The sequence below is a fragment of the Cryptomeria japonica genome, chromosome 6, assembly GCF_030272615.1.
Source record: "Cryptomeria japonica chromosome 6, Sugi_1.0, whole genome shotgun sequence".
NCBI classification, from domain to species: domain Eukaryota; kingdom Viridiplantae; phylum Streptophyta; class Pinopsida; order Cupressales; family Cupressaceae; genus Cryptomeria; species Cryptomeria japonica.
The window spans coordinates 171,382,340-171,396,184 of NC_081410.1; the positions used below are offsets into that span (position 1 = coordinate 171,382,340).

A 13,845-nucleotide genomic window follows, 5' to 3' on the forward strand; every position below is an offset into this window, starting at 1 on the left:
TTTTGGACATTATCCATGACCAATCACCTCCAAATATGAAGTTAGAGGGAGAGAAAGGGGTCACACAAAGTGAACCATGAAAAAAAAAAAAATCAAACTGCACCATGAAACTCCTTAGAAATTGAGGAACAAGAAAGTAAGAAACATGATAATTCCAAGATAGTCCCATTTCCTTTTTATTAGCAACTTGTTTGAGATACTCTTTGATCAAATTCTTTGTGCTACATACACGTCCCATTCCTTTCTACAATTTGATTTTTTTCATTAAAAACTTAATGACCATTTTATAAACTACTAAACTTTTGATAATCCTAGATGGTTGCTTGATTTCTCATCCTTTTGTCATACAATACCATTTGGATCAAGAACCTTTCATTTCTAAAAAAATGTCATAACCTTTACCCAATCGTCATTCGTTAAAGTATATCTCTAAAAAGATCTCACACAAAATATTTTCCAATCTTAGCAATGACTAAATTGACCACTTTTTACCTTATCCTTCCCCATATGATGTTGATCCTAGCCACTAGCATCTTGTCATTGAATAAACACTCTTCATGCCCTATTTCTCCAACTAACAAATGTAAAAACAATGGATCAAACCCCCCAAAATAACCATATGGTTATAAAAGAATAAATAATAAACATTTCTTCAACATTATCAATATGTATTTATCCAATCTTCATACTTTTTATTTGTTGACTAATCTATTTCCAAGATTGCCTTCAACTTATTTATATGGACTCATCTTTCCAACACCATAGTGGTTTTATTTTATTATCGACATTCTATATAGGAGGTAGTCCCTAATTCAATAATAAATTTGTTTGTCCTTAACCTTACAATGTGCATTGGGTTATGAGTAGTTAGCTTGTGGCTACCTTACCTCTTAAGCAAGTTACATAATCATTATTATAATCATATATAGGTATCAAGTTATCCTAAATATTACAGTTAAGTATTAGGAAGAGTAGAGTCATAACTTGCTTGCTGACATAAAGACAATTGTCAAGATCTTTTGTTTTACAATTTTAGATTCTCAAAAGTGAGATAAATTGTGTTTAGAGAACCAAAAGTGGACAATTCAAATCTACACACAAAAATCAAATTTTCAAGTGCAAAGATCAAATCATTAATCTTAGAAATGGTGAGAATTGAATCTAGTGAAATTTTTAGTCCAATAGCACTCATTTGACAAGGTCTGAGCACATGCCACAACAATGAAAATGTTATTTGTCACAAAATATTAGATGTTAGACTTTAGAGCTATGAACCTTAGTTGGCATGAGTTCTCCAAGTCTATTGTTTAATTGCTTTTGATTTTAATTGTACATATTTTTTAATTGACATTTCACATCACACTCAATGATCCATCATCATGTTAAGCTATATACCTTACTCCTCTCCATTAATTTTAACATTCAATTTTAGATATTTTTCAATAATATTTATGAATAAAATAGAACCTATAAATAGATCTCAATTTGATGGCTAATAATGCCTAGTGGAACAAATATAATTGTTATAATTCATCTTTGTAACAATTAATTAAGAACTTAGGGAAAAAAGTAGTAAGAAAACTATATATATATATATAATTTTCATTATCACCATAGGTAAGAATGTAAAAACCAACTTGGTGAGTTGAGAACTCCAAAATATTTACAGAGGTATTTGAGCTTGAACATGGCATCAACATTAATAAAAAGAAGAACAATCTTCTTTTAAATCGCTTAGAATCTTCTAGCTTACTTAACACTCTCAAGGGGTTTGTAATCAACGAAATGCAAATCCATGAGGAATTTGATCTTGAACGACGAACTGCCAAAATGAAAACTATCCTTTTGCCATGGTCATTTTAACACACACAGGATTCTCAGTTTTGCTTTTCACGACAAAACATAAAAATGTAACACCAAAAAACAATCCAAAACACAGAACTCTAACGAACAGAATGGCAAGCCAGTTATGACGAATCCATATGCCAGAATATCAATGGTTATCGTAAACACATTATGCCTCAACTCTTATTGTGTTGCATTCGGAAGAATTCCTTAACAGTGGGAAAACACTTCCCTGCCCATTCCAGGCTACGTGGTTTCTCGTCTGATAGAGTTTTAGAAAACAGGCTTCTTAGCATGTATGCCAAGTGCGGAAATCTGCGGGATGCACGCAAACTGTTTGACGAAATGCCTGATCCTGATGAGTGCTCATGGAGCGTCTTGATTGCAGGTTGTGCAAAGCAAGGGCTACCTAATGAGGCACTAGAATTGTTTCGGCAAATGCAGGGAATGGGAGTCCAGGCCAATCAATTCACGTTGTCTGGCGTGCTCCCGGCCTGCGCAAGCTTGGGATCTCTTCATGAGGGAATGGAAATTCATCAAGAGATAGTAAGAAGTGGGTTAGAGTTAGATATGTTTGTGTCCAATGCTCTGGTAGATATGTATGCAAAATGCGGGTGTGTCGAGGTTGCTCGCCATGTGTTTGACAAAATGTCTGAACCAGATAGGGTGTCCTGGACGACCATGATTGCTGGGTATGTGCAAGCAGGTCGGCTTGATGACGCTCTCAGCGTATTTCGACAAATGCCTCGGAGAGATGTGCGAGCTTGGACTGCAATGATGGTGGGATATGCACAGAAGGGGTTTGTTGATGAGGCAATGAAGTTGTTTGATGAAATGCCGCAACGAGATGTGGCATCATGGAATGCTATGATTGCAGGATTGGTACAGAATGGGTATGGGGATAAAGCCTTGAAGTTGTATGCAGAAATGCAGTCAGCTGGCCTTAAGCCAAACTCAAAGACGTTTGCTAGTATCATACCAGCGTGTGCAAATCCAGGAGCTCTACAACAGGGAAAGGAGATCCATAAGCAAGTGATAAGAAGTAGGCTTGAGTCTACTGTCTTCGTGGCTAGTTCCCTTGTAGACATGTATGCAAAATGTGGGGATATACAGAAGGCACGCGAACTGTTTGACAAAATGCAAAACAAAGATGTTCTCTCGTGGACTGTAATGATTGCAGGTTATACACAGAATGGGTTTGATGTGGAAGCTCTAGAGATTTTTGATCAAATGCAGTTGGCAGGTGTGAAACCAGACTTCAAAACCTTTACCAGTGTTCTTCCAGCATGTGCCAACTTGGCTGCTCTGCAACGAGGCATGGTAATTCATGAGCAAATTGTTAGAAGCGGAGTAGAGTCTGAATCAGTTGTGATGAATGCCTTGATAGACATGTATGCGAAATGTGGGAGTTTATATAAGGCACGCGAACTATTTGATAGAATGCATAAACCAACAGTTGTCTCGTGGACAGCAATGATTGCAGGATATGCTATGCATGGTTATTGCAGGGATGCCCTGAAGCTATTCGAGGAAATGAAGCAGTCTGGCACAAGCCCAAACCATATTACTTTAGTTTGTGTTTTATCTGCATGCTGCCATGCAGGTTTTCTTGAGGATGCCAATCGGTATTTTACTTCAATAAGTGAATGCTATCACATCACACCTACAATGGAGCACTATAGCTGTATGGTTGATATCCTCGGTCGTGCTGGGAAGCTGGATGAAGCACACAACTTTATCAAGAAAATGGCAATAAAACCAAATGCTAATGTATGGAGTTGTTTACTCAGTGCATGTAGAGTACATAACAATACAGCTCTAGGACAAGAAGTTGCACTGCATCTTTTTGAGTTAGACCCTGAAAATCCTGCACCTTATGTGCTTCTTTCAAATATTTACGCTGCAGGTGGTAGATGGGGTGAACTTGAGAAGCTGAGGAAAATTATGAATGACAGAGGGGTGAAAAAAACTCCTGGATGTAGTTGGATTGAGGTTAATAAACAGGTCCATTCTTTCCTAGCAGGAGACAAGTCAAACTCAGAAATGCAGAATATCTGAACAGATTTCGAGATATGATCTCAAGAGATGAAAGCAACAGGTATGTTCCAGAGAAAGAAATTTGTGCTGATTGATATTCAGTAACAAATGCTCTCTCACCAAGGTGACAAACTGGCCACAGCATTTTGGCTGTTCTTATCGGGACAAGAATTTATATCACTTAAAAATTCGAAAGTGGTTATTGGTTATGCAGAGCTTGAAACAATTATAGAGTGATCAAGAACCAAAGGAGGATATATCAGTTGTTTTCTAATTGATTGGAAAAGCATTTGTAAAAGTATTCAGGCCAAGAACTTTAACCACTTAACAGTTGGAAAATAGTTGTTAATTAATTAGAGTTTGAAGCAACTAATACAGTGACCAAGTACCAAAGGGAGATACAAAGATCAGCCAGTCAACGACAAATTACTAACTGCCACCATATATAAAAACACAGAAGCACATTGTACCTATTCAATAGCATCAGTTACTCGGTTTCTTAACGAGATCTCATTTGCTAGAAATATTGTTTTGATCATTTTAATTAAATTTAACTTATAGCAGGGAACATCAATCATTATTGCTTTTATTTCTCTCCTTAAACTAGTGAAACCTGAGATTACTTACACTACCTAGAGCTTTTGCTTAGGGCATCCTTCATTTTACAGTCCATAGAGCTCTGATTGAATCTATCTCATTCAATTTGGATTGTTCATAAACTCTTCACTATGGCTAATACACAACGGTTTTAATGTGTTTTTCAATTTTTTCATTTAACCCATTGATTCTTGATAGTTTGAAGTCCTTTTACAAATAAAAAAGGTGTTTAATTTTCCTTGTACTCTTTGCTTGAATGGTTAGCCCAATTTCAATCTTTCATGGAGTTGCCACCCCTCTTCTTCATGTCATATCATTTAGGTTAATTCTAACTAATGAAGTCTTGTAATGGTGAAAACCACATACCCATGCCCATTTCACATATGTTTTGGACTCATGACAACTATGTTTTCCTTTATGCATCAACTACTATGTAAGATGGTGATGCATTTCAGTCTTATGGCAGGAATAAATTTGGGTAAAGGCAGATCCTGACGCCACATGGGTAGGAGATTGGATAGTCGATATAGTTGCCTTCGGGAGGAGGAAGCGAACACCTGAGAATGGTTAGAAGATTAACGGTGAGAGTAGATAAAGTGGAATAGTTTGGAGGAAAAGGAATGGATAAAAAGAGTCGGTTATGAACATTAAAAATCGGTTGGGAAATGGTCAAAAAAGCAAGAGAGAAAATGAAAGTCAAGGCGGATAAGAGGAGGTTGTTAGCAAGCGATGCAAATGTGTGGCCGGTGAGAGTAATGGGAAGAGGCCAGATAGGCCGTAATTGAAGAAAGGTCAGGTCAAGGAGGAGCTCAGAGTGTGGGCTTGCGTACGAGGGTGTCAGCCAAAAGAGGTGAAGGGCTGCGTCGAGCAAGGAAGAGGCCGAGCAGAAGTGGGCCAAATAGAAGGGAAGAAGCCCTTGTTTTGGGGGAATGTGATTTGGGAAGAGACAAAATGGAAAAGAGAGAGAAGAGACGACCCGACAAGAGGAGGAACTTGATCCTAGAAAGGATCGATCTTTGCTTTGTAATCTCATTCAAGACATAAATAAATGAATATTTGTATCATTGTTTCTTTGATTGGAAAATAATTTCTTTGACATCCTGAATATGATATGAGTTATTGTTTGTATAGATGAACACTCTGTTTTCACTGATTAAATTGTTCTGTCATGTGAGTACCGAGTATGACTATAGTTCTTGTCATTCCTAAACTTCTTATCATTATATGTTGTCTTAACACTGTGAATTAGTTTATGTTGAGTGGTTGTCAGTAAGGTTGTCATCATATATGATATTCTTATGTAGATGTGTGAGGTTGTTGTCATCAGATGGTGTATTTCACATAGGAGTTGGTAAATGGCAATATCCTAGCATGATCTCATCATCACTAATTTCTAGAAATTGATCTTGATCCCTAGATCTCCCATTCACCATCCTTGTTCAGATTTGCAAGTATAGATTGATCTAGATCATTTTTGTTTCTACATATTTGAACCCTACAATTTAAAAATTCAAGTCTTGGTGTCTTTTCTTTAGTTTTATGAGTTGACTAAAGTGCAAATTACCTCAAATTGCATGCTAGCTTGATGTATTTAAGGACTAAACCTAACTCATTTGAATCATCTAAGACTTATCTAGGACTTGGAGAAAAACTTATTGAGCATAATGCCTAAAATTCATTTGCAAAAGAAAAAATTGATTATGTCAACATTGCATCATCATCCCAGGAGCATATTGCACACCTTCTTTCTATCTTCAACTTTTGTTCATTGTTATTGAATTAGTATAAGGGTTTGAGTGAGGTGAAAATGATCCTCCCAACTCAATAGATTCTCCAAAGGTGTTTCTAAACATTGCTTGTTCTCTACTAGATTCAGAGCACGTACATAAAGGCAAACAAATTTCAATTAGATTATACCCTTAACTAATAGGTTCAATTTTGTACATAATTTTAAATGCACAACCATGGAGATCACTTATGCACTCATAAAAGTGAATTAGAATATGTTGGCAATTTGGAGGAATTGATTATGTGTTGCATTGATGTTTGTCATTGATGTCGACACTAGCTTGTTTGGTTGTCTACCGGGTTTCGGTAGAGTGGTTGAATTGTGATGTTGATCTGGAGACAATCTCCGGTATTCTCTGGTATGTTCAGTTTTGTGGAATTGGTTTGGTTTGGTCATTCATGTGCGTGTCACATTCAGTTGGTTCGGGATTTGGTGATCCGGAAGCTATCATATGTTCTAGTAAGCCTTTTGGTTACCGGTAAGGGTTTTACTGGCAAAGCTTTGTTGAGGATCTTTTGATGGATTCGATAAGTGGTGTTGGTGCGGTTTCTAGAAGGTTCTCAGGATGTTGATGGTTATCACGTTTGTATTTTAGTTGATCGGTGGTGTTGCATTTGGCTTATGGCGACCTATTTTAGGTCCGGTGCTATTCTGTGTTATTCTCCTAGGTTATGGACCAGTTTATGTAATGTGTTGGTGGATGCTCCCGATGTGTTACCGGTTGGATTTATCATTTGGTTAATGTTGTTTCAGTCTTAGGTTGATTTGGGTTATCATTGGTTTGTGGGTTTATGTAATGGATTTATTGTATTATCTTTTAGGTGGTTGACCTAATTGTTTAGGTCCAGGGTTTGTATAAATATGATGTAAGATCTCTTTGTAGATCATAGGAAGGTTATGGTTATGGGATTATCTGTGTGCGAATAAAGTTGTAATCATATGCAGAGGATTTGGTTGATCATAGGTGATCGAATTGGGTTTGTTTAAGATGTTTAAGACCTTTGATATTGAGCTTAACTAGAACTGTACTCAGCCATAGGAGATGCTATTCTTGCAGTTCACTCTTCTTTTCAGATTGTAGTCCGAAGATTTCTTGTAGTCAGTGAGGTTCCTTTTGTGATGAGCAGTGTGCTCTAGGCAGTGTGCCTTCTTGCATGTGCAGGCCCCTTATATGTAATATTTATTCATCTGATCAGTGGATATATATTGTGGGTCACAAATCACACCGTGGTTTTTCCTCTTTGAGGTTTTCCACATATAAATCTTTGTGTTATGGTGTTGATCTTTGTTGTTGCATTATTACTTGTTTTTATTCGCTTTTATGCATACCAGTTGCTAAGTTGTTGTGCTAATAAGGTTAAAATTAATCATACCAGGAGAACACCGATTCACTCCACCCTCTCAGTGTTCTTGGATTCCAACAGAATAATGCACAATCAAATTTTTAGATCAATGATAGTCATTTAATAATTCCTAAAATTTTGACATTGTAGGGAATGAATTCCTAACATTTGTATATTGATATCTTCATCAAATATATACCTAAGTGTCCACACATTTGATTTATTTAATTTCTATATCAATTTTAGTATTGAATTCATTATTTTATATTCTTCCTAGCTCATTAATTTAGGCTTTTATTTATTCCTTGAATATTAGTCTTAGATATTAATGTAAGTGTTTTTTTCTCTTAACATTTATGTTGAGCCTATAATTTTTACACAACCCAGAGTATTGACCTTAGGGTTTGTCCTTCCTAATCAAGGTTTTTAGATGTCATTTAATGATTGCATTCATTTTATGTTAGATTTGACTAGGATTTCGCTCCACTTATATTTGTTTATCATTGATCCATCTTTATTATGGTTTGGACTTCTATGACTTGATCTCACTCATTAACCCTTTGATTGTATGTTCTTGCTATATCATCTATCTAGTTGATTTACATGCATATGATTGTTTTGATACATTGATTACAGATTGGAGGTCCACTTGCATTATATTAGATTGAAAAATATGAACAATTTGAGCATCAATCCTATGAATAGGGGTGTTGAGAAAACATTATATAATAGATTCAAATAGAGACTATGGGGAGTAAATACTTAAACATAAAAACCTAATTGAAAATCAAAGGTTCTTACTAGACTAGTCAATGTTGACTTCTAACCAAGACCCCTACCATTATTTACAGAGCTATTAGGAACAAAACCTACAAAAAAAATTCGCCTCTTTTTTGAAAATGTGGTAAAGTTTGGTTCCCTCACTACATGTGCCAATAGTTAACTAGAAATTTTATGGTCAACACCCAACTTCCACTATTTTAGAGACTCTTCATGTGTGCCAATCCTTAATTGATAGTTTTGATACTTAATATAAGTACAAATCCGATAGCCAACAAGATGAGGGGGGGGGGGGGGAGGTTGAATCATACAAACTTAATCATCAATGAAAACATCAGATTCAACCTCGGTAACATATATCAGTCATTAAATAAAAACTGTCAAACATGCAAACTCAAAAGCATATGAACAATATAAACCTCATAACACTAAATTTAACGTGGAAACCCAAATAGGGAAAAACCACTATGGGATTTCGGACCCACTAAGAAATATACTCTTCTAGAGTATGCTCGGTTAAAAGTTAATCCTGTTAAAGATTACAAAACACATTGCTAGATGTGACCCGGTTAAGGGATTTCCCTCAGATCTGTTAGGATCTTCACTTTGTTAGAAGTGACATTGTCAAAGGATTTCAAACACTCATTTAGAATGTCACCTTGTTAGAGGATTTACTTATAAGACTGTTAAATCCACTTGGTTAAGAGATTTCCTGTTACTTTCACAAGCTAACAGTAATACAATCTATCTGCAACTTTACATCTAAAATGCTAAAGCAGATTCTTATTTGTTCAACACAATCTAGACATAGAACTATTCTTGTCTATCTATTGGGCATCAATACTCTGTTATTCCAATAGGTCTTCAAGCTTCTGTGCTCGGTGATCACTATGTAGCATCCCTGTGCATACACTTGCCCACATCCACTGTTTATCAACAGTTCCTTATTTATAAACAATCATCTAACTGCTTAATCTCCTTGATCACATTTCCCATGATCAATCATAGCCATCAGATCTTCAATCTTGTCCAGGTTCATTGTATCTTACGATCTGAAAAACGTTTTACCCTGCCTCGGAACTTGCACAATCATCTTGGAACTTGTGTTAGGGTAATGCGGTTCAATCTGAGCTGTATACCTTCTTGCCGACTTTCCATTGCCTTAGATTTGTTAACACACTTCTTCCACGGCTTGCCAATCATTGATCCGCTCCAGCTCATCAGCTTCTTTCATTAAATATCACATGTAAACATTTAATGCATTATGTTATAGCTCGGTTACAACTCGGTGAATACTAAACTTTACTTGGTAGACATTCTGTCTTCATTAACCGACTACGATAACCTTAGGGTTTACCGACTAGGTTCCTTAGGGTTTACCAACTAGGTTCTTTGCCTGATAACATAGTGTAGTATTAACCTTTACATTTTACAACATATGTATGATGTTAAAACAATCTAAAACATCAAGATCTCATCATTGTCTGACTCGGTATAGTTGCCCATTGAATAACTTATCCCTTTATTCATCATATTCTTTCCTGTGTCTTTACCAACTTCTTTATAATCTTCATATCATATTTCTTAAGATATGGCAACATCATACTGAATTAGAAAATCAATTTCTTGACATCAATGACAAAATAATAATATCAAGACAGTAAAACATCTTTAATCAGTTATGTCCATAATCATCAACAACCTTCTCAATATCCTTGTTATATTGCCAACAAATGTGATCATCCACTTAGAGTACATGGATTAACTCACATTTCTTAACATAATTTATGACTTTTCACTTTGTCCTTTCCCTGGGGTAGATTAATTTGCATCAATTGAAATGATTTCTAACTTATCACTTGATCCTTCCCATAAATCAACTGAATTACCAATAATAGGCTCTTCATTATGATCCAATCTATAATTGGCAAGGATGTCAACTTCCTTATTCACCCCACATTAGCAATGCTACATTTAAAAAAAATTGGAACGAGTCTAATAAGGGGCATGCATTCTACAAGATGTTACTCAACTTCCTTTTCTTTGTGGCATTAATAATCACCATAGAATTGCCCTCCAAAAACACCACTTCTAAAAAGTGAACAAATTTGTAGCCCCAAAAGGAATGTATGTGCTTTTACTTTGTTATTAGTTCTTGTAGTACATGGGAAATCATTAGATTAAGCTAATTAGAATAAGAGAAATCACGAAAAGACCAATCTAATTAACATTATTTTTACATAACATCAATGAAAAATGTGCAATTGAAACAATAAGGAAACAAATAAAATTAATTAAAACCTCCTTTTGAATCAATACACGTCGCTTCCATTGTCTTTCTCATTCCTGCAGAGTGTTGGCTCTCAGAGTTGCGTTGATAACATGCAATTTGATAATAAGAATTCAAAGATCATGATTGTTGAAAAAAGAGAATTGATGCTCAATTTATAGATTCTGGAAGGAGGATTCGAATGATTGAGATCAATTTGAAGACTGTTTGATCAATGGTTGAGATTGATTGAGACAAAATTGATTGGAGATGATTATGATGTGAAATGACTGCATGACTGAATTGATTGAGAGATGATTGGCTTGATTGATCAGTTGGACAAAATCGATGGATTAGTCAGAATTCTTGATTGATTCATTAATTGGATTGATTGATTAGTCAGAAAAGGTGATAGAGAGTTAAGTGGATTGACCGATTAGTCAATTGATTTGATTGAATTGTTAACTGATTTAATTGGCTAGTTGGAAAAAGCTAATCGGGAGTTGGACTTGGAGTCAATGGTAGTTAGATTTTTAGCATGTGCTGTAGGAAATTTGACATGAAATTGAATTTAATTTGAATTTCGATTTTTGAAAATGTTAAATGATATGCAAATTAATGGGAAATGGAGTTAGTTTAAAATTTGAATTAATGAAGAATTGATATTAATTTGAAATTAGAATAAATTTGAAATAAATTTAAGAAGTTTATCTAATGTGGATGACATAATTAGCTAATTAAATAATTTAATTTAATAATGGGAAAATAGAAATTAAACTTAATTAAATAATAAAGATAATTTAATTAAGGTAAATAAATCACAATTAATTAGATAATAAAATTATCTAATTAATTTTAGAGAGGAAAGGTTAATTGAATAAATGATTTGAATGAATAATTAGTTTGTGTTGAAAATGATGATTATTAATTTGGAGGAATAAAATTAGATTAATTAAATAATTAAATAACTATTTAATTAATATAGAGGAATAATTAGCGATGTTAGTAACGAGACAATTTTAATTGTCTACATTTTGCCCCTCTTTGAGACAATGTTTGAACTAACATTGTTTCAAAGAAAAAGTGTAAAACACGACTCAGTCAACAAAAAAATGCCCCAGTATGCTGAGGAATGGAGGTAGGATGCCCCCTCGAGAGATTGTTTGTGCATTATAGGCATGAATGATCTCTCGAAAGAAAAAGAAAGTTATATGAGGGATAGAAGAGTGGTTAGTTGATGACATGTATGGGTTTGATTAGGTAGAAGAAATGGTCGGAGCGATTTGTAGATTGATTGGATAGAGATCAAGTCTGGTTTCAAGAAGGACACACCCTATATAATACAAATAATATATGAAAAGGTTTGGTTTTAGGAAGGACACATCCTGTATAAGACAAATGATAGATGAAAGTTGGATGAACTATGAAATATTATGAAAGTGAAGAATGATTAGTAAGAAGTGAAGAATGTTAAGAAATAGAATTGACTGATAGATAGAATAGTTGATATGAGGAAATGAAACCATCACAAATTATTTTGTCTTTATTATAGTGCAACATTTTCATCATTGAGCCTTATTATGTATCAACAAAATTGCATACACTAGGATATGAAAAACCAAGGTGTAAATGTTATCCCATTGTAGAAACAAACACATGGCAAACAAGGTGAATCCATCCATTCTAAGGTTGTTCTACTAAGGGTCGAGGTATGTGTGATAGTCACAAGCGTAATTATCCTTGGCCTTCATATTTGCATAGGATAGTTGTTGAATGAATGTACAAACACAGACACCCAAAATAATTGTGCCCCAAAACTTCATGGAAACACATCACAAACAACAAACAAAGAAAAAGGACCATGAACCATCCCAACTCCTTTAGTCACTTGTGAACATCCTCAAGTAGCATAGGAACATGACCCGCCATCAATTGATAAAGATAAGAATAACTAGGACAAAATCCAACAACCATATTGATATGTGTCATTGTTTTGATTGCTTGATGATTGATAGGAATATCTAGTTTAAGAGAGTGAGTACCTTGTATAAGACCGATCTATTTGGTTTTGAGTGTACCCTTCCTTATATAAGACATGTTGATGTTTGATAGAGTTTGATTGATATATTGATTAACAAGACGTGATCGGTTTGATTGCAGACTTTGAGAGTTTGTCTATTGCTGATTTGATTTGATGGATGGTCTATACTTGCTTTGTATCCACCTAGGTATTCAATTTGCGAGGGATAATTTATTGCTTTGATTTTTCAATTTTTGTGATTTTTAGGGATTTTTTTCAAGATTTTAATATGGCTTTTAGGGATTATTTACAAGACATTTTATGTTTTTTTTAAAAAAAATTCAAGACATTATATGTTTTTTTTAGGATATTATTTGGTTTTTTGAATTTTGAGAGATGTTGGGATCACTGATTGAGGTAAAAGATGTTGGCAATTGACAGTCATTCAGTGGATACCAAGGCACATATATTGGATTAGGGTTGTCATTGATGGAAACTCTCTACGGAAATCCTATTCGGTAGTTATGGATTTTTGTAACTGACAGAGAGAGTGGTCTGATAAATTGTCACTAGTATTTCAGGATAGCAAAGCACTTTTGGTCCAGAATCTTTGCGGTGATTTTGGGGGACAAATTTGTTCATGGGATGATAGGGCCGAAATGTCAAAATCATTTTGACATCATTTGGTTGATCCACATATGTTTTAGAGATCTGGTTTAAGCTGACACTTGGTTACACGTTACATTGCATAATATGGATGGCCGACTTGATGAATGTTTCATTTTGTGATTGCGGATTTATATGACCGATGTAGAAGAACTTTTTGAGGTGTGATGTGAGTGAGTAGTGATCGAGAAACCTATTTGGCATAGTTTCACGCACACTCTTGATCCAGTAGCTGACTAAGAAGTAGAATAGGGCAAAGTTGCAGAGCAGTTACAGTCAGACTTTTTGCACTTAACCGAAACTCATCCAAGCATTGTTTGATGCAATTTTGGAGTTCAATAATTGTAGATATCATTGTAAATGATCTGTAAGTCAATGTGACTTCCATATTGTAATTGAACCTTTGTTTCTAGGCACCGTGCTTGAATGCAAGTGCATTCACCTTATGTAATATTTATGTACTCCTGATCACAGTATATGAATATTGTGGGTTCCAATC

At 34.9% G+C, this 13,845-nt stretch overlaps 1 protein-coding gene across 2 annotated transcripts; it reads left to right on the plus strand.

Moving 5' to 3' along the window:
• The first annotated feature begins 1,629 nt into the window (after positions 1 to 1,629).
• On the plus strand, positions 1,630 to 5,543 carry LOC131071797 (pentatricopeptide repeat-containing protein DOT4, chloroplastic). Of its 2 annotated transcripts, none has more exons than XM_058007755.2 (2): positions 1,630 to 3,943; positions 4,946 to 5,543. In XM_058007755.2, the coding sequence occupies exon 1, from the start codon at positions 2,017 to 2,019 to the stop codon at positions 3,901 to 3,903; it is 1,887 nt and encodes a 628-aa protein (XP_057863738.1). In that variant the 5' UTR covers positions 1,630 to 2,016; the 3' UTR covers positions 3,904 to 3,943; positions 4,946 to 5,543. The 2 variants fall into 2 exon arrangements, with proteins under 2 accessions (XP_057863738.1, XP_059063261.1); XM_059207278.1 differs by lacking the exon at positions 4,946 to 5,543 and having other exon boundaries at positions 1,630 to 3,615; positions 3,752 to 4,456.
• The last annotated feature ends 8,302 nt before the right edge of the window (positions 5,544 to 13,845 follow it).

Excerpts from the sequence above, each read along its gene's own strand:
- LOC131071797 (XM_058007755.2), top strand. The coding sequence starts at position 2,017 with ATGCCTCAACTCTTATTGTGTTGCATTCGGAAGAATTCCTTAACAGTG.